General features: G+C 54.7%; 3 protein-coding genes across 6 annotated transcripts in view; 1 reads left to right on the top strand and 2 right to left on the bottom strand.

Moving 5' to 3' along the window:
• The first annotated feature begins 756 nt into the window (after positions 1 to 756).
• Positions 757 to 14303, top strand: MED9 (mediator complex subunit 9). The gene is made up of 2 exons (XM_036113080.2): positions 757 to 1081; positions 12514 to 14303. The coding sequence occupies exons 1-2, from the start codon at positions 855 to 857 to the stop codon at positions 12728 to 12730; spliced, it is 444 nt and encodes a 147-aa protein (XP_035968973.1). The 5' UTR covers positions 757 to 854; the 3' UTR covers positions 12731 to 14303.
• Positions 14304 to 15431: 1128 nt separating this feature from the next.
• RASD1 (ras related dexamethasone induced 1) lies at positions 15432 to 17373 on the bottom strand. Of its 2 annotated transcripts, none has more exons than XM_036113077.2 (2): positions 16951 to 17373; positions 15432 to 16699 (listed from the first exon to the last, which is right to left on the bottom strand). In XM_036113077.2, exons 1-2 carry the CDS (start codon positions 17234 to 17236, stop codon positions 16146 to 16148), a joined length of 840 nt encoding a protein of 279 aa, XP_035968970.1. In that variant the 5' UTR covers positions 17237 to 17373; the 3' UTR covers positions 15432 to 16145. The 2 variants fall into 2 exon arrangements, with proteins under 2 accessions (XP_035968970.1, XP_077924136.1); XM_078068010.1 differs by having other exon boundaries at positions 15432 to 16625.
• Positions 17374 to 21847: 4474 nt separating this feature from the next.
• Positions 21848 to 23202, bottom strand: part of PEMT (phosphatidylethanolamine N-methyltransferase) — a 78897-nt gene continuing 77542 nt past the window's right edge. For all 3 annotated transcript variants that reach the window (XM_036113079.2, XM_036113078.2, XM_078068011.1), the window contains 2 exons: positions 22406 to 22480; positions 21848 to 22148 (listed from right to left, as the gene is read on the bottom strand). In XM_036113079.2, the coding sequence (XP_035968972.1) occupies positions 22091 to 22148; positions 22406 to 22480 (133 nt within the window). In that variant the 3' untranslated portion in view covers positions 21848 to 22090. The remainder of the gene's footprint in view (positions 22149 to 22405; positions 22481 to 23202) is intronic.

Genomic DNA, 23202 nt, shown 5'->3' with positions numbered 1-23202 from the left:
TGACCTTGGACTAAAGATTTTACAGTTAAGGAAACTGAGAGCAAGGTGCTCAAGGAACTGGCCGGCAGGTATGGAGAGTACCTGACTGTTGACTTTTCTGTAGGATATATTTGTTCCTCGCACTAGTCAATCCCCTTCTGCCTAGTATTGAAGTCAGGACAGCCTTCCCACCCCCTACTCCCACATTTAACACTGCATCTGTCATCCAGAAGATGCGTATTGAATGTCGAATTATTAGTCCCTCCCATCTACATGCGGGGCTTTTTAGAGACTCAATTTCTTTGTCTCTGCACTCGCTGGTCTAACAGGGTCTCACACTAAGACTGGCTCAGGGTTTGCACCCTATCCTCCTGGAGGCAGCTGCATGGTGGAGGAGCTGTAGGTCCTCCATCTCTGGATTCTTAATGGCCGTGGAGCCCAGTGCTTTACACATAACAGGTACTGGGTAAGTTGTTTACTCTGTATGTGGTTCAAGGTGGTGCTTTGGGGAGCCTTCTCCGAGGGCGGGGCCATGCGGAACCTTATGTATCTCAGCCTTCCTGTATTAGTTACTTTTGGACCCTCTTCGTCGTGTGAATGAGAATAAAATGTTGTTTCTGCAATGCATCTATTTCTGACTATTTAATAATGTAGCTGCCTCGATTTACGACCAAATCCGTCAATGGCCCGTCGCCTAGTAACAGCAACCACGCCCCTGTGTCATGGCCCCGCCCCATATCCTAGTACGCACGCGCACAACCTTTCTCCAGGCCTCGCCCGCCGCCGGCGCACGGTGGTGACGTCTGGGGTCCGCGACGCTTTTGAGAAGCTGAGCGCTGGGGTCCCGCTGACTGACCGGCACGTTCTCGAGCGCCATGGCCTCCGCCGGGGTGGCCGCCGGGCGACAGGCCGAGGATGCGTTACCGCCGCCGGCCGAGCCGCCGCTGCCTGAGACGAAGCCGCTGCCGCCTTCGCAGCCGCCGCCTCCGGTCGCCGCGCCTCAGCCGCAGCAGTCGCCGGCGCCGAGGCCTCAGTCCCCCGCCGGCGTGAAGGAGGAGGAAAATTACTCCTTTTTACCTTTGGTTCACAACATCATCAAATGGTAAGAGCCCAGGAGAGGACCAGCCACGACACGCCCTCCCGCTTCTCGTCTCGTGTTTCAGAGCTGCAAAGGCCTAAGTGCTGTCGGGTACACCCCCATTTTCCCGATGGGGAAACAGACCCAGGGGGAGGAGGCCTTTCCCAAGACCACACCTAGTCGCACCGTGAGTTCAGCAAACGTTTGAGCCCTGAGAGAATTGCCAGACCTCATGATGGCCAGGCCGTATTCTTAAAAATGAAGGCAGAGTAGAGACCGACCGCACAGGCTCTGCAGTCAGGCTACTCAAGTTTGCATCTTAGTGATCTGGAGCAAGTCAAGCGTCTCTGAGCCTCAGTTTTCTCACCGGTCATAGAGGAGTCACACTTGGATTCTGTCTTTTCAACATATCCCACAGATATGGATCATCTTCCCTGTGTGGCACACTGCTAAGTGCTGTGCGATGTACACAGTAAAAAGGGCCAACTTCTCAACCCCACATCGCTCACCGGTTTGAAGGGAAAAAAAGACAGGTTTGGGAATTACCCATAATTCAAAGAGATTGGAGGATTGATGATAGGAAACATTAAAAGAAACAAAGATACAAGTTGCCCTATACTAGCATGTTCTTGGGCAGTACCAAAGAGGGTGATTTGTCATTCTTTTTAAAAAGATTTGTTTATTCATTTGAGAGAGAGCGTGGTGCGTGGGGGCAGGAGGGAGGGGCAGAGGGAGAGAGAATCTCAAGCAGACTCCTTGCTGAGCACAGAGCCTGTGGCGGGGCTGGATCCCGTGACCCTGAGATCACGACCTGAGCCGAAATCAACAGTCCCATGCACTCAACACACTGAGCCACCCAGGCGGCTGGATTTGTCATTCTTTTGGCCAATCTTCTGACTAGCCTGAGTTTTCAAACTGACCCTGTAAAAGAAAAAAAAAAATAGTACAACCAAAAGTCTCCTTGATCCCCATGTTTGCCTCAATTATTTGTGCTGTTATGTTATTTATATCCACATTTACAGGGGTTAACTAGGCTCACAACTTATTCAACCATTAAAAACCAAAACAAAGTAAATTAAACTCACAGTAACATTCAACTGAGCATTCAGATGTGCTCTTGGGTGTTTTGCTGAAATGAACTTGCTACCCACAACATGAAGGTCTTTGTTAATGGCCCAGCTTCTTTTGAGTTTAGCCAGGCTAGATTCACTTGCTGTGGGATGACCTCATGCTTCCACCACTTTTTAAACAACTGCGAAGCCTTTGTTCTCACATTAGACCCTGCCTTCATTTGGCTTCACTTGGTGTGAACGTACTGTTTATAGGGCAAGGCAGACTCTGTTCTGTTCTCATTAGCCTGTGATCATCAAGTAACACTTCTAGGCAGCAGTGAGATAGCAAACAAACGCAAATGCAGACCCCAAAATCCCAGGGCAGTGCTGGATTATAAATGGGTTATCCAAATTAACCCAAATATACGGGTTTTAAGAAAAATATAGAAAAATGAAAACATAAAATGTACACAGTCTCAGAGACAGTTCCTGGACCCCTGAGAGTATATTCTTGCACCCCAGTAGAGCAGCTGGGTTGGGCTGGCCTTAAACATGGAGCAGTAAGGTGCACTAGAAAGAACATGGGCTTTGAAGTCAGGTAGTCCTGGATTCAAATCCACATACTGATATTTGCTTGCCTTGTAATCTTAGTAAATTATGTAACCTTTCTAGGCCTTAATTTCTTATCTCTAATACGTGAATAATAGCCCCGTGGACCTCAAAGAGTGGGTTCAGATTTCAGCTTTATAGTGTATGGGCTAAGTGATCTCGGTCAAACAACCCAGCTTCTCTGAGTCTTTTCAATTCTGAAATGGAATAACAGTACTTAAATCATAATGTTGCTGTAAGGTACGCTCAAGAGCAGCCTTCTGTGAAAGATGGTGGGTTGATCACATGTGTTTATTTCTGTACCCTCTGAAAGGACAGTGAAGAGTGTTTTTTTAAAGCATAAAACCGGAAAGAACAGGAGAGGAGATAATTGTCACAAAGCAGATGGCCAAAGGCGAATCCATCTCTCAGCCCGAAGAAGCATCCAGAAGCAGCTGCCTTTGACCATGGCTTCCCCCTAAATCTCAGGAATTGACAGTGCCAGGGACTTCTGGAAATAGAGGTGAAGTGGGACTAGAATAAGAGGATCACTTAAAGTCTGTGTAAGAATCAGATCCCATAGTCCTCTTCCCCACTCCAAGCAGATGGGTGACTATCCTTCCATCTTGGCAGACAATTAAAGGATTATTCTCTCAAGATTTATTTTTAAAGATAAGCCAGAGAGTTTCTGGACTGGAGAACACCAGGCACATGGCAGGAGTTGGAGAAAGGGAGCCATACTGAAAAGAGGGATTAAGAGAAACTTCACAAACCGAATGCTGAGACCCAACCCTAGCCTTCTTCCCCAACCTGGCTTCTAGACTGGCAGCCAAAGAGACAGAGATACCTTCTCTGGGGTGTGTGATGAGCTCAAAAGAGAAGACATTGGGGGCTCCCCAAGAGAGAACTTAGTTCATCCTAAGAAAGAAAGAAGCATCGTTAAGGGTTTCCGTTAAAGGGGGTTGGGGCACCCGGGTGGCTCAGTCAGTTAAGCATGCGACTCTTGGTTTCAGCTCAGGTCATGATCTCAGGGTCATGAGGTTGGGCTCCGCACTGAGAGCAGGGTCTGCTTGGGATTCTCTCCCCCTCTCCCTCTGCCACTCCTCCTCCTTTCTCTCTCTCTCAAATAATAAAATCTTCAACCAAAAAAAAGTTCCACTAAGCCCTTTTAGTGTTTTACAGTTCTCTTTTTTTAATATTCTCCATCCTTTATTTATACCTTGCTTTTTACTAACAGAATATAAAGTATTTACGTTTTCTATTGGCATTCAGCTTCCTCCTCCACATCTGATCCAAGTCAAAATAATGAACATTTTCTTTATCATAGGATCACATCTTTTTCTTCTTTCATTTAGTATGGTGAAAGCAGTGAATTATGCACATAATCCAAATAGTATTTTACTCTTAACTATATGACTGGGCAGCCAGGGTCACTAAGCATGTGAAGAAAAACCCTAGCAAAAGATAGAACAAAACAGAAGAGCAGAACTCCACTCGGAGGAATCCATCACCAAGAGAAGGAAAGATGCGATCACCATGAAAAAAAGCTAGGATGTGATTTTCATATATGTGTAGGTATGTATTTGGGTTTATAGGCTACCGAGGGAAGGAGACAGACAGACTGTGGTAGGAATGGCGACGAGAGAGGGGGCCCCGGGGAAGCCTGGAGGAGTCAGAAGGCTTGTTAAGGGTTGATGCCAAATGGCAGGTAGGAGGAGTGGTGTAGGAAGAGCATGGGCAAGGACATGATGCAAGAAACAGCATCAAACTCTTGCAGCCAGCTCGCAGGCTGGTGGGGCTGGGGCATAAATGCAAGGTAGTAAGGGAGAACTGGCGAGAGAGCCAGCATGCAGAGGACGGCACATCCCCCACAGGGAGGGAGATTTTGGCTTCTGAGGAGTGGGGAGCTAGTGAGACCTTCCAGCCACTGGGCCTCAGTCAGATTCGTGCTCGAGATGGTGGTAGCATCTCTGCCCACAGGTGGGGAAACCAGTGAGGACGCTGTCCCGGCAGGCCGGCCTGGCCCGAGGGAATGAGGTCCAGGACCTGCTGGCTCATGCAGGCCCTTGATCTCTTCCTCTCCTGTAGCTTCCCCAGGTGCCCTTTTATTACCTGTTTACTCCTTGCCCAGGGGATGAATAAGAAAGAAGCTGAAGTGAGGTTAGCCTTTCTTGTTCTCATAAAGAATTCAGACTACTGCATCATTAGGTTTGTAGAAAATTTTTATTAAAAAAAAAAAAAAGGTAACAGTCGTAAATTCAGAATCCTGTAAAATTCAGAAGTTCCCTCACCAATCCTAACTGCTATTACGATTTTAAGTATCCTTCCAGGAGCTATGTAAGCATGTCTTTTAAAAAATTTATAGAATTTGAGATCATACTGTACTTTGTTTTTTTTTGTTTTTTTTTTCACTTATGAGTCTGTTTTGGACCCCTTCCCATTCTCACACACGAAGGTCTTCCTCAGTAAGGTGGCTGCACCATGAGTTACGTAACCAGTCTTCTGTTTGTGGACGTTTACGTGTTCTAATTTTTGCTATTGCCAGCAGTGCTGGGGTAAGCATCCTTGTATTTGAGTACGTTTATGATGAGGTAACTTCTCAGCAGTGGAATTGCTGGAGTGGAGGGTACAGGCATTTTTCGTTTTCATAGCTGTTGCTAAATGTAGAGTGCTGTATCATTTTAGCTTTCTCCAGAACACAGTCCTGTGGCCTGGACTGCTTTGATTAACCCAAAATGACCCAGAAATCTGCCATCCAGAAAATATTTTTTAAAAATTGTTGGGGCACCTGGGTGGCTCAGTCGGTTAAGCGTCTGCCTTCGGCTCAGGTCATGACCCCAGGGTCCTGGGATCGAGCCCCGCATCGGGCTCCCTGCTCAGCGGGGAGCCTGCTTCTCCCTCTCCCACTCCCCCTGCTTGTGTTCCCTCTCTCGCTGTGTCTCTCTCTGTCAAATAAATACATAAAATCTTTAAAAATAATAATAATAATTGCAGTTGTAAAAAAATATATAAATAAAATGAAAAATTTCAGTTGTAGATGTATTCAAAGAGCCCCCAAAGATACCCAATGGCAAGTGAGCCTCTCCCTCCACTCCTCTCAGCTCCCTCCCTTGTCCCCAGACTGCGTCATACTCCATCTCATGATGATGCCATCATATCTTTCAACACTTCCCTGCTCAAGGGCACTTGCAGTGTTCCTGGTATTTTGCCACTGCAGTCAGTGCTGCAGTGACCCTGTTTGTAAATGGCATCTTGTAAACTCTGAGTAAATTTCTGGCAAAGAGACATGTGAATTTAAAATTTCGATCACTGTTAGCAAATCAGTAAGAATGCGCTAGTGTGTGTCTAGCAGCAGTGTGTTTGCGTCTGTTTGCCCATACCCCTGCCATCCACCTTTCAACTTTGTAACTGAGGCTAATCTGATAGGTCAGAAATGATGGGTTGTATTGATCTGTGTCTCGTTTTATCAGGTAAAGCATCTTTTCATATGCATCTTCTTATGTCATTTGTATTTTTCTCCTGTAAACTGCCCATTTTCTATAAGGTCGTCCTCTTTTAATGAACTCCTTGTACAGTAAGGAAAGTGTGCCTTTGCCGGGTTAGTGTATTATAAATATTTCCCCCAAGTTGTGGCTTTTCTGTTGACGTTGTTCCTGGGTTCTTTTGTTTGTTTTTGTCATTCGGAAGCATATCATTTTATGCAGGCAGATTTGTTTTGCTTTTCCTTAATGGCTTCTGAATTTTGGTCCTAGTTAGCAAGGCCTTCCCACCTTAATAAAATGACAAATATCAACCTCTTTTTCCTAGGACTTTTATAGTTTCATTTTTCACTTTCAGTTCTTTTTTTTTTTTTTTTTTAAGATTTATCTATTTATTTGAGAGAGAGCACGTGAAGGGGGAGGGACAGAGGGAGAGAGAGAATCCCAAGCAGGCTCCACGCTGAGTGTGGAGTCTGACTCAGGGCTCGATCCCAGGACCCTGAAATGATGACCTGGGCCGAAATCAGGAGTCCGATGCTTAACTGACTAAGCCACCCAGGTACCCCTTTCACTTTCAATTCTGTGATGCTTCTGGAATGTATTTTGATGGAAGGAGGAAGGGGGCACCTCCACTTTTCCTCCATGAGCCGTATCATCCCGCTCTTACTTCATTCATTGTTTTCTCTCCTGGAGCCACCGCCTTCACCATATACATGAAGTTCCCATATGTTTTCTCATCTGCTTCTGGACATTCTGTTCTTCTCCAGCACCAAACTGTGCAATCTTCCTGGCACAGTTCATGATCTGTCCAGGCTGGTCTTCCCTCTTCCTTCTTTCTTGGCAACATTTATCCGTAGCACCTTGACCTCTCCCAGCCTGTTTTCTGTAACCTGGCTGAGATGCTAGGAGGTGCAGAGATGCTGAGATTGGGTTAGTGGAACATTTAGGCTTAATCTGCCCGTTTACTTCCAAGCCTGTTGGTAACACTCATGGTCCGGGCCTTCTAACCTCCTTTTGGAATCTTATAGTCACTTCTTAAATAGTTTCTTTGCCTTTATCCTCTCGTCTCTCTAATTCGTCCTGTGCATGTTAGCAGTTGCATTTTTCTCTGCTCAAAAATCTCTAGGGCTCCCTATTCTTCCCATTCCGTCCTTCCCCACTGGTAGCCCTCCATTCTGGGATCTGTGCAGACCACCTTCAAAGGCCTGCCTGGACCACACCACAGAAAGCCCGGAGCGAGTCATTTGGATGCCAGTGCTCTTTGGGTGCAAGGAGTCCTCCAGGGCGCACGCATCCTCCCGCCCTGTCTTGGCCCGAGGAAATGCCACATACACTTGTGGACCTGCTCAGAGGCCACCTCCCGCACCAGGAGAGCTCCTGGTTCTTGTCATCCTGGCTGGGGTGCAACTTGCCTGGCGCTCGAGAGAAGCTCCACCGCACTTCCCTCCTCCTGTCTGGCCCTTAGTTGAAGGAATGATCCAAATGACATATTTGTGTTAATGTAAAGAATGAGGAAAAGGGGAAAGAAAAATGTCATTTTTATGCGTGTAAGAAATGTTAAGAGTTCCCAACTCTTCGAGGCCTCTCCTGTTATGAATAGAAATCACATTAGAGAAGGACGCGCAGAACAAAGGAGGGAAGAAATGAGGCCTGTTGGACCAGAGAGAGCTCAGTTGTTTTTGTCCCCCTCAGAGTTGCCAAATCTAATCTGAGTGTGGAACTAGGTGGCCCAGCCTAGGAATTCTGAGCTGCCGTTGTCACTGCTTTCCCTGCTGCTTTCCCTGCTGCTCCCTCAGTAAAAGGATTCTGTCATCATGGGTACTTAAATGTGTTTTTGTTTTTGGTTCATTTCTTTAGTTCCTTCGAAGGTTCTCGGTTGCTGGGTAGGTAAAGGGGAGCCGTCTGTGACACTGCAGAGGTTGTTCAAGTGATGAGGACACGGTGGCGTCCTTTACCTCTCGAGCCGGGGCCGGAACACTGACAGCAAGTCCCTTGGTTGTCCAGGCAGGTCAGCAAGACCTGAGAGCCCAGGCAAGACCACTTGCGTGGGAACAGGGTGTTACTGACCTGCTTCTTCCTACACCACATCTGTTTTAATCTGACCAGCCCTCCATGGCAGCTGAGGCCTGCCCTCGGGTGGAGCAGGCAGGGGCCCCCACATCAGAGGAGAAGTCTGTGAAAGAACCCGCCTGGCTCCGTGGGGCTTGTCTGCCCTCGTTTGACTGTAGTCCTCTCTGCCCTTGGCTTCTCCTTCATCCGCATCCCAGTGAAAAGGATGAGCGCCCAGATAGGGAATATTTATAGACTGGTTGGAAGCATTATTTCTGGGCCAGCTTACAAGCCTGTTCCCTCCTCTGCCACTTCATCTCTGCTCAGTCGGCAGAACTTATCGAGCACCTGCTAGGACACAGCCTCCCCGAAAGCAGGCACACGGCTCAGCGGTTACTTAGTGCAGCATGAGAAGTGCCACAGTGCAGCATTTACGTGGAGTCTGGGCAAGAGTGGGAAGTGGACCCTAGAAGGGTCACAGGCTGCTGGTGGCTGGCCCTGAGGGGCCCCCTTCAAGTGCGAATTGGCCTGGCAGGTGTTGTCTGGGAGTTTGGGAGCTCAGACTTGGGTTTTGTAAAGGTAGGCGGGCCAGAGGGTGTCAGGAGGAGGAGAGGACCAGGCTCTGGAAGGCTCTGGAAATCGGGGCCGGTGGGAGGAGGAGGCAGGACCAGCGGCTGGGTGCTCATCAGGCACAAGGGAACGGGACACACGGACGCATCTGTGGGGGCGCAGGGTTCCAGCTCAGCTCAGTCATGAGGATGGGAGCGCCCTCCGTCCGAACTCCGGCATGCTGCGGAGGCAGGCAGTCCACTGTGGACGTCGGCAGGTCTCCCCAGGCTCCAGGGAGGAGATACGTGGGAACGGTTGGCACTTGGGTCCTGAAAGTCAGGAAGGAGGGCAGGCTGGGGGGTTGTTGACCTCTGAAGAGGTGGAAGTGGATGAACACGTTCCGAGCTGTCCTGTAGAGCAGTATTTTTTTCAAACTTCTTTTAGCAGAAGAACCTTTGGTTGCCCCTCCCTAAAAGAATGTCTTTCACTTGTAACCCTGTGAGCAGATAAAAGCAAGGGTCCGAGGCTCAAGGCCCCTCTCCGGAGGGCGTCTCAGATGCTGGCGGAACTGGAGCGGAGAAATGCACAAGGCTGCTAGCTCTCTACCAGGTGCCGGAGCGGCCCGAGCTGTCGAGGGCGTGAGGGACAAGCGCATCCGCGGCCCCAGCACAGGCTTTTGGAGGGCATTTTGGCAGGCCGTCAAAAATTTGAATGTACATAACCTTCAACCTAGATACTCACTTCTGAGAAATCATCTTAGCAAAATACTTGCACGAGTACTTACGGATATAGGTACAAATGTTCATTGCCATTCCGATTACAAGTGGCAGGTTGCAAATCTCCAAATACCCATCAAAAGCCAAATAATTTAGCTGTATCACTGTATGTGTGTTCACACGGAAAGACATCCAAGGTGCAACGTAAGTGAAAAAAGCAAGAATGGTCACATTTTTGTCAAAGCAAATAACAAAAAAGTACCTGTGTGTTTGTAACCGTGTATTTCAAAGCGGTCTGAAGCAATATATACCGCATGTTAACAGAGGTGTCTCTGGGACGTGGATTAGAGGGACCTTCCTTTTCTAAGCCTTGCTGTCTGTTATTTTTAAATGTCTTTCCCTCAAGCACCTATTATGGTGACAGGAAAAGCAACAACCCCCCACCTCACCCCCACCACTAATTTAGAAAGATGCCGGCCACTGAAGTTAGCATGGAAGGAGGAGAGTGGGGGAAGGACTGGTCCCAGCGTGGGTCAGCTAGGACAGTGGGGGCGTGGGACTGAGGGTCACGGAAATTCTGAGGAGGAAGAAATGGGAAACAGTCCCGCTACTGCGTGGTCTCAGGTTTGGGGGGAAGTTGGCTTCAGGAATCTGGTGGGTTCCTTTTGCTTCTAAGTTACCAGTGGACACACTTGCCCAGTTGAGGCCAGTTGGCATCTTCAAGTCCCAAGGCACCTGTAGTAAAAACTGAAGCTGTGCCTTATTTAGCACCTGAACGAGGCATCACTCTTAAACCTGCCCGCCTAATAAGCCTGTGATGTTTGCCCCGGGTCCGGTAACAGTAACACCAAATGTCTGTGTCCACGGAATGCTGAGTATCAGCCAGGATGTGCACAGAAGATGGAGAAGAAGTGGCCTGTCAGTCAAGCCAGAGCAGTAATATTTTTGTCCATCTTTTAGAAACTACTATAAGCAGGACCAAAGTGCCCTAACCTGGCCCTTGTTTGTACGATTTTCGTGCCTCTCGACCTTGGCCTAGTCTCTTTTTTTTTTTTCTTCTAAAGTTGGCTGATGACTAACATTGAACACAAAGCCAGGCCCGTTTGGAGCTTTCTGCTTTTATTCACTCAGTATTTGGGCCTGGCTCGTTTCTTTTGGCTTGAGAATTTCACAGTCATCCCAGCTTAGCAGGTTCCCGCCTGGTTCAAGCCAGTTCCTGAATACAGTGTTTTCCTCGCTCCGGGAGTTCCAGTTATTTACCTTCACCAACTAGGGCAGGCTGAGCGGCTTGCCAAGGCGGCCTTTGCTGTGGGGGACGTGGCCCCCTTTCCCCGTAGCTTCCCTCCAGGCAAGCTTTTATGTGGCCCCTTTACCGAAAGTTCACCAGGGAAGAATGGACAACCCTTGAGATTTGGGGGCTTTTAGAAGTGAGCATCCTCTAAGCATGGCCCACTTTTTCCTTCAGAATTCAATCTTCTTTGGGGCCAGGTCATGTTTGCTTCCAGAACTGGATGATCATACCTGCCTTGCAAATTCTTATCTCATGTATTTTCATTTGCTTTTACTGTGTCCTTTCAGATTGGTGATGTGAATCAATGTTCTTAAAACTATATTTTAATTTCAGAACTCCCCAGGGACTTCTATTCGTACAATGTGTTAACACATATGCCATCCAAGTATAATGATTTCAGAAATCCAGATGGTTTCTATCCAGAGTTGTAGATTTGAGCTGAGATCTAAAATCATTAAAATAAAAGATGGCCCCTATTTGCTTCCTTCTAAAGAATTTACAGTTCTCATAAATACCAATTACTCCTCTCTAGAAACCGGGATAAGGTATACCATTGATTGTATATTTAAAGTGAGGGCATCAAATAACAACAAGAAATGTTTGGCTGGTTAACATTCCCTAGAATGAGTGATTCTCCAGATCTTGCCTCTGAGTTAGCGCTATTGATAAATAGGGAACAGGGCGCATCTCATTTGCCAGGTGTGAGCATAACCAATGGATTGCCAGGGAAGATGGATATTCTGTCTGCGTAAGCAGAGAAATGATGAACAATAAACATCAATTAGCACCATCTGGGTTGAAATTTCCCGTCAGGAATGGACGTTTATTTAAAAAAAATAAATGATCATTGACAGTTCTCCCCGCCCTACACCTCAATGGGTGACTTTTAGAACAGCCTACTGAATTGGCTTTTAGGTTTAGTCCCAACTGTTTGTTTTCAAAAGCTCATCCACTTGCTAACTTTTAAAAAATGTATAGGAGCAACTGGCAAGCTGTTTCTTTGATCTTAGGTGAAGGTTTTGTTCTTGTTGTTTCTAACTGAGCCGTGCCAGGGGAGCATGGATCTCTGGGCAGCTAATCATAGCCAGCAGTGGGATGAAGTGAATGATCCTGCCTTTAAAAGGAGCCTGACCTGAAGGCAAGGAATTTACAGGACTGGTAGGGGAGACTTCGTACCTGCTGAAAAATTTCCAGTAGCTTGTAACTAATTTAAAATTTATGATTAGGTCTGTGGAAATTAGTGCTTGCATTAACAAGCTCAAGCATCAAAACATCAGCTAAACTTAGCTCTTGCTAGCCAATGAAGTTTCCTGATGGGCCTGGAAATGTCTCCAATTAGAAGAAATGTAGGATTTGGGCCAGTTTCGCCGGCCGTTCATCACCTCACGGTGATAATGGTGTGTTCGTTCATTCAGCAAACATTTACGAACTTCTTCCCCAAGCATTTGTTCCGGCAGCAAAGGCGACTTGAGTCCCCATAGCGCCCAGGGCCCGGGGCTACGGCTCCGAGCAAGGCAGACGCAGTCCCTGGCCTCTGAGCGAGTGGGGTTTCGGCTCAAATGGCGCGGGCAGGCCAAGGGGGGGTGCAGTGGCAGTGCTGGGCGGGGGTGCCCTGGGGGTGCCCGGCCGCGTAAGGGGACATGCTGAAAGGTAAGGTCGGAAGAGAGCAAGTTCTGTGGGGGTACAGAAGAGGGAAGCCGTGACCGCTAACGAGCGCCCTCTGCCCCTGCAGTATGGACAAGGACAGCCCAGACATCCACCAGGACCTGAACGCCCTCAAAACCAAGTTCCAGGAGCTGCGGAAGGTCGTCAGCACCATGCCGGGCACCCACCTGAGCCCCGAGCAGCAGGAGCGACAGCTGCACAGCCTCCGGGAGCAAGTCAGGACCAAGAACGAGCTTCTGCAAAAGTACAAGAGCCTCTGCATGTTTGAGATCCCCAAGGAGTAGTGGAGGCCGGCTTCCAGGGATGCCCGAGACCGAACGGGGAGCGCACGCGGCTTCCCTGACTCCCCCCGCCCCCCCACCGCCTGGACTCCAGCTGCGAACTCTGTAACTGAGGGGGGCGGGGGGGGGGCTGCTGAAGCTGCTTCAGTGGCTGAACTTGGCATTGACTGTGTGGGGAGCCAGCGCGGAGGCTTGGCTTGGTTGGGGCCTCCTTGTAGAGGATGTAACCATACGTCTAGGTGCATAGTAACCGCGGTGCCTGCCGGTGGGAGGAAGAATGTTCCTGGAGGCTGGGGAGGGGGCAGGCGAGGCTGCCCCTGCTTCTGGGGAGGGGGCCATCTGCTGTGTATTCAGGCTCCTTGGGCAGAGCCCCGGAGGAGAGGGGGCAGCTCCTCTTGGCTTTCCTGCCCTCCGCCTCTCCGGCCGCTCCCCCCCCCCCCCCCCCCCCCCCCCCCGGGCATGCTCAGTGCTACCAGGTACACGCTCTTCTGTTGACAGCAGCGTCATGAAACATTTGCATAGAATTCACTGGACCAGCCGGGGCTGCACTCCTGCGGCGTGGATTTCAAATGGGAAAAGAACCGGGAGGACCCATATTGTTTTGGAAGCCGAATATGGTTTTGAAAGACTGCAGGGTGGCTTCCTCCCTGCCCGCCCCCCGCCCCCCGCAATACTTTGTTTCGTTTTTATGTTTGAGCCAGTGAATGTAACCGTGGCTTTGGGGGTGTCAACCCAGAACCCCGCAGGCGGCCCCTGTCTCCATGTTCTCTGCCTCCTACGTGTGCTTGTTACTTCTTCTCGCTCCCTTTGCCTCCTGCCTCCTCCCGTCCGCTCGGCCAGCCGTCTGGTGCTGGAGGATGACCAGAGCCCTCGCACCCTGCACCCTTCCCACGGGGCTCGGGGCTGGAGGGCAACGTTGTCTCCACGTGTTGTCCTGCTTTAAAAAATGAGCTTTCTCCCTGGCCTCCTCACTAAAGAGCCAGCCGCGAACACTCGCTGCACAGCAGACGGAGGTGAGCTCTTTCCCTCGCCTCTTCACGAGGAGCTGACAAGTAACCACGTGTTGTTTAGATCTAGAAATGGGCACATAACCTGTGCTGACCAAGTCAGCGGCTTAACAGATGCCCGCCGATTGACCTCGTTGGCAGCAAGACCGGCCGAAGGTGTTTTTCGCAGGGGTTCCATGTGTGCTGACCTGCAGTCAGAAGAGGGCTGGCGCAGAGGAGGAGCTGGGGACGTGTGAAGGGGGGTATCCGGTTCCAGTGGCTTTGGACAGAAGAGCGGGCTCTGAGCTGAAGTGGGCAGCCGCCTGGTAGGCCAGGCCACCCTGGGACTGTTAATAAACTGAATCAGTTATGTCCTTGACATTTCAGAGTCGTGTGGGGGCCGGTTTTAAGGCTCTGACCAAACTTCGCAAAACACGAAGCACATAGAGATCCAAGACCAGCGGGGCCCTTCTGCAAGGCTGAAACGCACAGGACCTCTTCCCGGGGCAGAGGGAGACAGAACCCTCCCTGTATTCCAGGGTTTGGACTTGTGACATTTTTTGAGTATAATTAAAAGAACTTGTACTCTGCTCTCAGGACATCTTGGGTTTTGTGCTGAGAAATTCATCATAGGAGGTCTCCCTTGCATAGTTGAGAGGAAGATGCTCATTTTGCTTAGAGGAGACAGAACAAATTGTGAGAGCCTCCACCGTGCACCTCCTCCCCCTCAGCGCACGTGCGTACACACACACATGCACGCGCACACACACACACACACCAAAGCCAGCGTAAAAAAACAGAATAACTGCCCTAAGGAGCGACATCCGTCCCCAAGGACCCAGTTGGCCTGGTGGGTCATCCTGCCCACCTGCGACTGGCCCCCTGGGCCCAGAGGTGAGTTCAGTCCCTAGGGAGCAGCCCTCACAGAGCAGGGTGGAAATCCCTCCCTGAGACAACACTGGATGCCCCTCCCGGGGCTGAGCACCCTCTCGAAGCCACCAGTTAGTTGGATTCCTGGGTGGCGGGCACTTGCGCTAAGTACTTTTCACTCCTCACAGCACCCCCACGTAGAGGGTGCTCTCTCTTCTGTGGGTGGAGAATTGGAGGCTTGGCAGGTGTCACTTGCCCGAGCTTGCAGTTACAAGTGGCAGAGAGAACTGGGTCCCGAGTCAGGATAGGGTGCCCTCAACTGCCGAAGAGAAGGAGAAACTGAGGCATAGAAGGTGCCAGACCTACCTCCAGGGCAGCAAGTGCTTCCCGAGGCTGGAGGGCACAGGAGGCCAGGTGATTTTGAACTGACACCAGATTGGTCTGTCAAGGCTCCATTTCCCTTGTGAGAGCAGGGTCCTAGTGACACCTCAAGCGGACTGTGAGTCGCAGGGTTGGGGCCCTTTCGCTGCCCTCCGCCTGAAGTGAGTCTGGGCACAGCCCGGAAGCCCTTTGTGGCTGGAAAGATGCAGCTCCAGGAAAGACCGGGACCCCTTTCTAGTCCTGGCTTTCTGAGGAGCCATCCCCAGATAGAAGAAGGGCTGTGGTCCAAAAATCTGCAGCTTTTTTGGAGCCTTTTCTCCCAGGTGGGGGCTGAAGCTATTTTCAGAATGCTGGGGTCATCTGCCAGTCTGGGGAGGGTGAGTCTAATACCCCAGAAGTAAGCCCCACCCCTCCCTTCTGACCCTTCGCCCTTCCAGCCATTTCTAAAAGCAAAGGAAGCATATGACTTTCTGTTTTAAATTATTTTATTTTGTATTATAAAAAAAACAATAGCAATAACTTTATAAAGACTGTCTCACACACACAGTACGAACAGCTGGGTAAGAGTTTGTTCATGTCCATGATGACCTCAGAACGACTATTAAAGTGCAAGTTGTGTGTTTTGTTTTCCTTTGTGCAATTTCACACACACATGTAAACAAGTCACTTGGCTATGATCTGACCCACACCCCATTAGTCTCGGGAGGGCAGAGGCTTTCGTTTGCTGTCATGGCAACCCAGAATCACAGACAAGTTAATGCCCCATTTGTCCCGTCTTGACCCTCCAGGGAGCAGGACGGGTTTCCCAAAGCCTAACGGAGGCTGATTAACTTATACCACCCCCCCCACCCCCATTCTTGTCTTTGTCAGAAACAAGACAAATTCCCCCTCTGCCGGGGCCTGTGCCCCCAACCCGTGGGGGTGGCAGGGCCCATGGGGGACGGGAGGTGGGGGTGGGGGAGAGTCTCGGTCTGAGCCAGTTCTCTTTCCTTCCAGAGCAGATGACCGTCCCTTCGTCGTTTGCGCCTCCCCGGTGCGCGCGGGTCGCGGGGAAGGAAGACGCCAGTCCGCGCGCACGCGGCCCGGGGCTGGCCCGGACGTCAGACGTGACTTTTCAAAAAAAGGTCCTCCTTAGGTTCTGTCGCCGGCGCGGGGGGGATTGGCGGGGGGAGGGGGGGCTCCTAGCTGATGACGCAGCGCTCCTTGTCCTTGGCCTGGCCGCCGCCGCTGGCCTTCTCGCGGATGTACATGAGGTCGCTGTGCACGCTGGGCCGGCGCGCGAAGGGCGCCACGATGCCGAAAGCGTCGCCGGGGTCCCCGCCGCCGCTGCCGGCTCGCAGCAGCTTCTTGTTCCGCAGCGCCTTCTTGTGCAGCACGTCGCAGTACTGCACGGACACCTTGCGGTGCAGGTCCGGGCTCATCTCGCTGGGCAGCTTGGCCATGGCGAAGAGCGCCCGGAACATCTGGTCCAGGCTGCTGTTCTTCTTGGCCGAGATCTCGAAGTAGGCGCAGCGCTGGGGGTCGTCGCCCACCAGCCGCTCGATCTCGCGCTGCTCCACCTCGCGGTAGAAGTCCCGGTCCCCCTTGTTGCCGCAGATGACCAGCGGCACGTCCACGTTCTCCTTGGTTTTGTTCTTGAGGCAAGACTTGGTGTCCAGGATCTGCTGCTTGAGCCTCTGCACCTCCTCGAAGGAGTCGCGGTTGTCCAGGCTGAACACCAGGATGAAAACGTCTCCTACAGGGGACAGAAGGGGCGTTAAAGGAGCCGGGGAGGGCGGCGGCCAAGGGGACAGCCGAAGCGGGGCCGACGGGGGAGTGGGCGCCCCGCCGCCAGGCGTCGGGGCTCCAGCCGCCGCGCGCGGGGGACGCCCCGAACTCTCCCCGCGCCCCGTGGCGCGCGGCGTTGGGACCGGGGGTCGCCGCCCTCCCGGTGGCGCAGCTCCCTCCCCGCCCCCCGCCCGCCGCCGGGCCGGGCCTGCCGCTCACCGGTGAGGATGGAGAGGCGCCGCATGGCGGGGAACGGGTGGTTGCCGGACGTGTCGAGGATGTCGAGCTGGTAGACCTCGCCGCGGATGGAGTAGAACTTGCGGTGGAAGTCCTCGATGGTGGGCGTGTAGGCGTCCTCGAAGCGGCCCGTGAGGAAGCGCGACACGATGGCCGTCTTGCCCACCTTGGACGAGCCGAGGATGACCATGCGGTAGCAGTTCTTGGCCGGGATACTCAGCTCCGAGTCGCTCGGGCACATCTTCTTGATCATCGCGGCCAGTTTCATTGGGCGGAGGGGCCGCAGGGGCGGGCGCGGGGCCGAGAGAAGCGCGGAGGGCGGCCGGGGCTGGCGCGGGGCTGGCGCGGGGCTGCGCGGCTAGGCGGCTCCGCTCGCTCGGGCTGCGGCTGCGGCTGCGGCTGCGGCTGCGGCTGCGGCTGCGGCTGCGGCTGGGGCAGGGCTCCGGCTCGAGCTCCGCTCCGGCTCTCGGACAAAGTCGCTCGCTCCTGTTCTGTGCGCCCCGAGGCCGACCTTATATACAGCCTGCGCGGCCGCCCCGCCCCGCGCCCTCCCAGCCTCCGTGCGTCACGCCCCGCGGGCCCCCCCGCCCCCTCCCGCGACCTCCGCCCGCCGCTGCTGCTTCTGCCTGCCGCGCGCGGGGAGCAACTGAGTCCCGGGTCCCGCTGGGGCTAGGGGCGCGCGGACCCCGTTCTCCACGGCACGGGGCTCGGCGGCCGCAAGGGCGTCGGGGTTGTAGTCCCGCCTGTGCCTCTGACCCTCTCTGCCCTGGGGCAAGGACCCCACCCGCAACACTCACACACACACACACGCACTCTCACGCTCACACTCACTTCCTTTGGGCCTCAGTTTACCCAGAGAATAAGAAGAGCAATCCCGGCCCAGCAGCAGCGTAATCGCAGCTGCTTACCAGTGCTCGGCACCGCGCACCGAGCCCGGCGTACGTCCCTTCTCTCCTCGGTCCCGAGAGCGAGCCCCCGCGGCAGCCCCGTTTGCGTCCGCGGGCGCGTGCCCGGTGCCCGGCGACCGTGTTAGCGCCGAGGGCGGTGCCGCGCGCTCCGGCCGCCAGAGGGCAGCAGAGGCCCCGCCGGCGGCGCGGGGAGGCCGCGGGCACCGCTTTTGGGGCTGGAGCGCGGGGCGAGCCTCCAGGTTGGGGTCTGGCCAGGTGCGGGGCGCGGGCCTTGGGGCTCCAGGCCGAGACCCAGCAGGAGCCGTCCCCCGCCCCGCGCTCTACGGCAGGCCTCGGCGTCCCCTTTCGCCCAGCCAGGGATGCTCTGAAGCCGGCAGGGGCTGTCCCCATCCTTTTCCTGTGTGGCACCCGAAGGACCAGAGACTTGCCCTTCCTTGCTCAAGCCTGGGCCAACGTGCCCTCCTCCCTCCCCCACAGAGTTCTGTGCCTTGAGAGTCGCTTGGGCCAACATTCCCATTTTGCAACTGGGGGCGGGGGCGGGGGCGCTGGGCCTCAAAGCCCCGGGGTTAAAGCAGTCTCTTGCCTTGCCTGGGTCTCGGGTGCCTCTTCTGGAAAATAGCGGTTCTGGTTCTGATCGCGGAGGAGAAAGTACAAGCTGTGTAAGGGGCAGGGCGTGGTAACAATAGCAATAGTAAATGACCCCTGGGCTCGCAGCCCCGGGGGTGGGCCTGGGGGGTTCCGGAGCCAAGAGAGGAGGCAGCAGGCTGATGAGTACCCCGTACGGGGCTGATGGGCTCAAGGGCCTGGAGCCAGGGGAAAGCCGGCGCTCCCCACGGCAGCAAGTCCGGTTTGGGAGAAAGCCAGGGAGCCGGGAGCTGGTGCCACCCACCTAGCTGCACAGGCCTGGGTGCTCAGGGCAGTGTCAGGGGCGCCAGCCTGCAGCCCCCGGCTGTTGGCACAGCACCTGGGGCTCTCAGAGGCCATCTTCTCCAGCCCCTCAATGACAGGGATACCCGCAGAATCGCACACCCTCTGGAGGGGACACCCGGGGAGGCTTTATTTGTGCCAGGCACTGTTCTAGGTCCTTCCTTCTGGCAACCTTGAGGGGTAGGAACTATTTCTCTTGGTATTTTACGGATGGAGAAACTGAGGCAGGGGACATGACTTGGCCAGGGTCCACAGGTAGTAGCGGCAGGGCTGGGGCTTGAACCCAGGGGGCTGGCAGTCCTGGCTCTTACCCACCTACTGTGACCCTCCTAAAGCTCTGGCCCCCACTGTGGGACATCCGCGCCCCGTTTCTCAGAGCACACCCCTCAGATCTCCCTGCCCCTCCACATCTGTCCCCAAGCCTCGTGTCTACTGTCGATGAGGTTTCAGAGACACACATCACTTGATGAGCACCCAAGGGCTCACCACTCGGCTCTGATTCTGGGTGTCATTGTGTGACAGGCCAGCTGGGCTGGGTCCCCCCCACCCTCTTGACCCTGCTGAGGCTGCTCTCCCCTGCCCTCCCCGTCTGAGATGAGAAAGAACCGAGCCGGGTGCCCTGCAGACAGGGCCGCTGTGGACAGTGGTGCAGGGCGTTCATTGCAGAAATGGACCAGACAAGGATGCGAGCAGGGGCTGGTCACGGCCTGGGCCTGCATCATCCCTGGATGAGGGGCCCTCTCTCTGCCTCCCATGAAGGCACAGTATGGGCAGCTGGGCTCTGAAATAGGATGGCTTCTGGCTCCTTCCTGATGGCCCATGCTAGAGGGCCAGAGAAGGTGGCCTCCGGTCCCAGGAGGGCCACTGTGATGAGCAGAGGCTCAAGGGTGGCAGGGTCAAGGATTTGAACCCAGCTCTCCCTCGGGAGATCCAGGGGACTGGGACCCAGCCTGGAATCAGAGGCTCCCTCCCCCACCCCAGGTCAGATGTCAAGGTTGGCGCTGACATCATGGCCCGGCCCCTTCTAGCTGGTGAGCACCCATGGCTGGTCCTGAGCCCAGCCTGCATTCTCAACCACAATTCCTGGTAGCTTCTGGGCATGTCCATTGATAAGACATGTCCTCCCAAGTCAGCCAAGTTAAGTCCTGAGTGTATGTGTCATTCATTCCCCAAACCGCCACGTGGACCCGTGGGTCGGGCTGCCTGGAGCTTGTCCGTCCTGCCCTGACAAAGCCTTCAGGACGGCAGCGTAGCCTCAAACGCTGTGTGTGCAGAGGTCCTTGTGGAGGAGCGAGCTCCCTGTTCCTAGGGGTGTGCAAGCAGACGCAGGGATTGAAGCACTGGGTAAGATCAGACTAGATGCCTCCTGTGGCCCGTCAAGGCCAGAGATAGACTCTGGATTCCAGAAATCCAAGAAGAGGGCTCGAGGAGCTCTCTGAGCGACGAGGGAGGCCCAGCCTGCCCCACCTGGTCACCTGCTGCATACATTAGGCAGGCGTCAATATCACGGCCCTTTTACAGGGCGGGGGACGGGGGCTCTGAGAGCTGCGTGCACGGGTGGAGTCTGGGCTCACGCCGCTCTCCCAGTGTCGCGAGGGGAAGGCCTAGCCTGTGTCCTGGGAGGGCTGGCGGCCTGCAGACAAGGCTGGGGCCTGGAGGAGGGCCAGGCCCTGTGCACTCGGCTCCGCAGTCAGGCTTGACCAACAGGCCCCAGATGATTACGGGGCCTATTCCTCCTGGTGACTTGAGGCCCACGAAGAATTAGGAGAGAAATGTCAGCGTTAACCAGAGATGCCAAGTTCAGCCCCAAGGTGTGGGGGGAGACTTGGGTGCAGGGCCCAGGTCCTCTGGTCCCACCCAGGAAGCCCCACCCCATGGCCCCGGGAGCCCCCAGTTCTCTTCAACTCCTCCCCCCTCAGCGGGAGAGAGAGAGCATGAGCTTGGGGTGGGGCAGACCTGTGCCTCCAGGACAAGTCACCCAGCCTCAGCCGGCAAACGGGGGTGACCCCGGCCCATGTGGTCTTGAGACACCAGTGCTAGGCAGGGCCCCAGAGCAGGTGCACGCCACATGTCCGCGGTCCAGCCGGGCCTGGCCCTTCCCTCCCTCTGCAGGTCAAGCATTGCTAGCAAATCTGGGGAAGCACACAAGCCCTCCCTCTTTCCTCAGCCACAGCGCCTTCCCAAGCCCACCTCATGGCAGCCTTCAGGGCCGTGCACATTCCCGTCCAGACGCAGGCCCGTCATAGGCCCAAGGGGGTTGCGGTGTGACCACATTTGGACTTTTCTGGTAACACTCAGATCACTCCACAAAGACGATCTGTCTCCAAGGCCAGCTTCTCTAGGCTGGACCTGGTGGCCCGGGGTTCAGAGATCATGAGTGTCATGGCCCAGCTTTCTGCGAATGCGGTCATGCCCCAGGGGGCACCAGCCGGTGATGCTCCTCCCTCACTCGGTCCCTCAGAGCCCGCTGCTTTGGGAACCCATGCTTGTTCTGACCACAGGGCCTTTGCATTTGCCATTCCAACTGCCTGGAATCCTCCAGTTTCCTCCCTCAGATCTCATTTGGGTCTCAGCTCAAATATCACCTCCTCAGAGGGTCCCCGATCACCACGGCTAATGCGGCTCCCACCCCTACCAGGTACTTTCATGTGGCTTTTAAATTTTCGGCATATTTTTCACTCTCTGATCATTTACCCGGATGGCAGCTCACAGAGGCTGGGAGCTCCTTGTCATGTGGGGGTGTTGGGCCGCTGGGTGGTATGATGATACCCCCACCCTGAGCCTGGGCTGGCTCCCCAAAGGAAAGGGACAGAAGAGGGGGTACTGGGGCAGGGGTGAGGCCACCAGCACAGGAAGCCCAAACATCCGGGCAAGTCCCTTCCCTGCCGTGTGTGGATGGTGGTGCCCAGCTCAGGGCTGACAGGCTTCAGCGAGAAGGAGGGCCACACCAGCCTGGCCTGGAGCCCTCAGGGGAATGCCCTACTCCCCGCAGCCCCAAACTCCCTCCCCTTGCCCCCCCTGGCCAGACAGAGAGCCGGAGGGGATGCCGGTGTCAGGGTGCCTTTATTGGTGAGTTAGGACGTACTGGGGGCTGCAGGGCAGGGGGGCTCAGTGGCCAGACAATAGCATGTCCAGGGCCCCCAAGGCAGAGGTTTCCAAGGCACTGGAGTGGCCCTCGCCGGGCGCCAACACCGAGCGGCGGCCGGGGCCCGTCTCCCCGCTGCAGGGCTTGGCACTCGGGGCAGGCCGGAGGTGACAGACGCTCCGCGACGTGGCCGAAGGCCCGGTCAGCTCCTCTTGTGGGACGGGGAGGCTTTCTGCTGGTAGATCTGCGTGGTGAAGGGCCTGCAGACAGGGAGAGAGGCTCCGGTCAGCAGGGCTCGGGAGTGATGCCACCACCCCAGGTCTGCCCCCCGCCGGAGCGTGGTCGGAGGGGGTGTCCGCAGGGGGGCAGGAGGCCCGGGCTCCCTCAGCACCGGCTGCCCGGCCCCCCAGGCCCCACTGGGCCTGCTCGAAGCTTCCCGTGGGCCGCTCGGGCCGTGATGGGCAGTCGGGCCCAGCTCGGCGGGCGCGCTCCTCGTGTGTGACAGGTGTCTACTCACTCCTCGTACAGGATGGCGACCATGTAGACGAGGGCCACAACCGCGGTCAGCAGCAGGCCGGTGGGGCTGGCGTGCCTGTGGGGAAGATGCTCTCAGGTCCCGAGCCCGGCCTTCTCTCTCGGACCAGGGCCCCCGCCGTCCGGGTCCTGACCCTCTGGCCGCTCGCTGGCCGCCTATCCGGGCTGGCTCAGTCCTCAAAGGGGGGCCCACACTCCCTTTCCCATGTCCCCGGCTCCCCGGTTCAGGACACCGTGCAGATGAATCGGGAAGGAAAGAATGGCCTCTCAGAACCACCCGAGTGGCCAAGCGGATTTTTTTCTGCACAAGGAGGATGTTCCAGGGGACCTGCCCTCCACCGACAGTGTCCTCAGGCTGTTTTCTAGAAATGGGTCCAGTGCCCCCAAAGGCATGTGGAGTGTCCAGTGGGCCCTTCGTGGGCTCCCTGCTGGAAGAGCCTGGGGGCACCTGCTGTCCAGCTGGTCCCATGTTTTCTAGTCCCCTCGGATCCCCGAGGCTCCACAGGGGCTGGGCTGCGGCATCTGGATGGCCGGGAGAAGAGACGGAAACTGGTTCATGGGGACACACAGCATCCAGGAGCCTCAGGCTGGGGGCCCCAAGGACATGTGTGCACCGTGAGGGGACCCTCTGCCCTGTCCACGCTCCTTGGCCCAGGACCTCACACTGTCCCTTTCTTTGGGCACCCCAGCAGGGAGAGCGAAGGCCCCTCCCCTATTCTGTGGACTCTGTTCGGAATCATCCTCTGGGGGCAGCGTGGGCTGTCTGCCCCTCGCCACGGC

Source organism: Halichoerus grypus, chromosome 2 (genome assembly GCF_964656455.1).
Source record: "Halichoerus grypus chromosome 2, mHalGry1.hap1.1, whole genome shotgun sequence".
In the NCBI taxonomy this organism is placed as follows: Eukaryota; Metazoa; Chordata; class Mammalia; order Carnivora; family Phocidae; genus Halichoerus; species Halichoerus grypus.
This window is presented reverse-complemented; position numbering and strand designations above follow the sequence as displayed.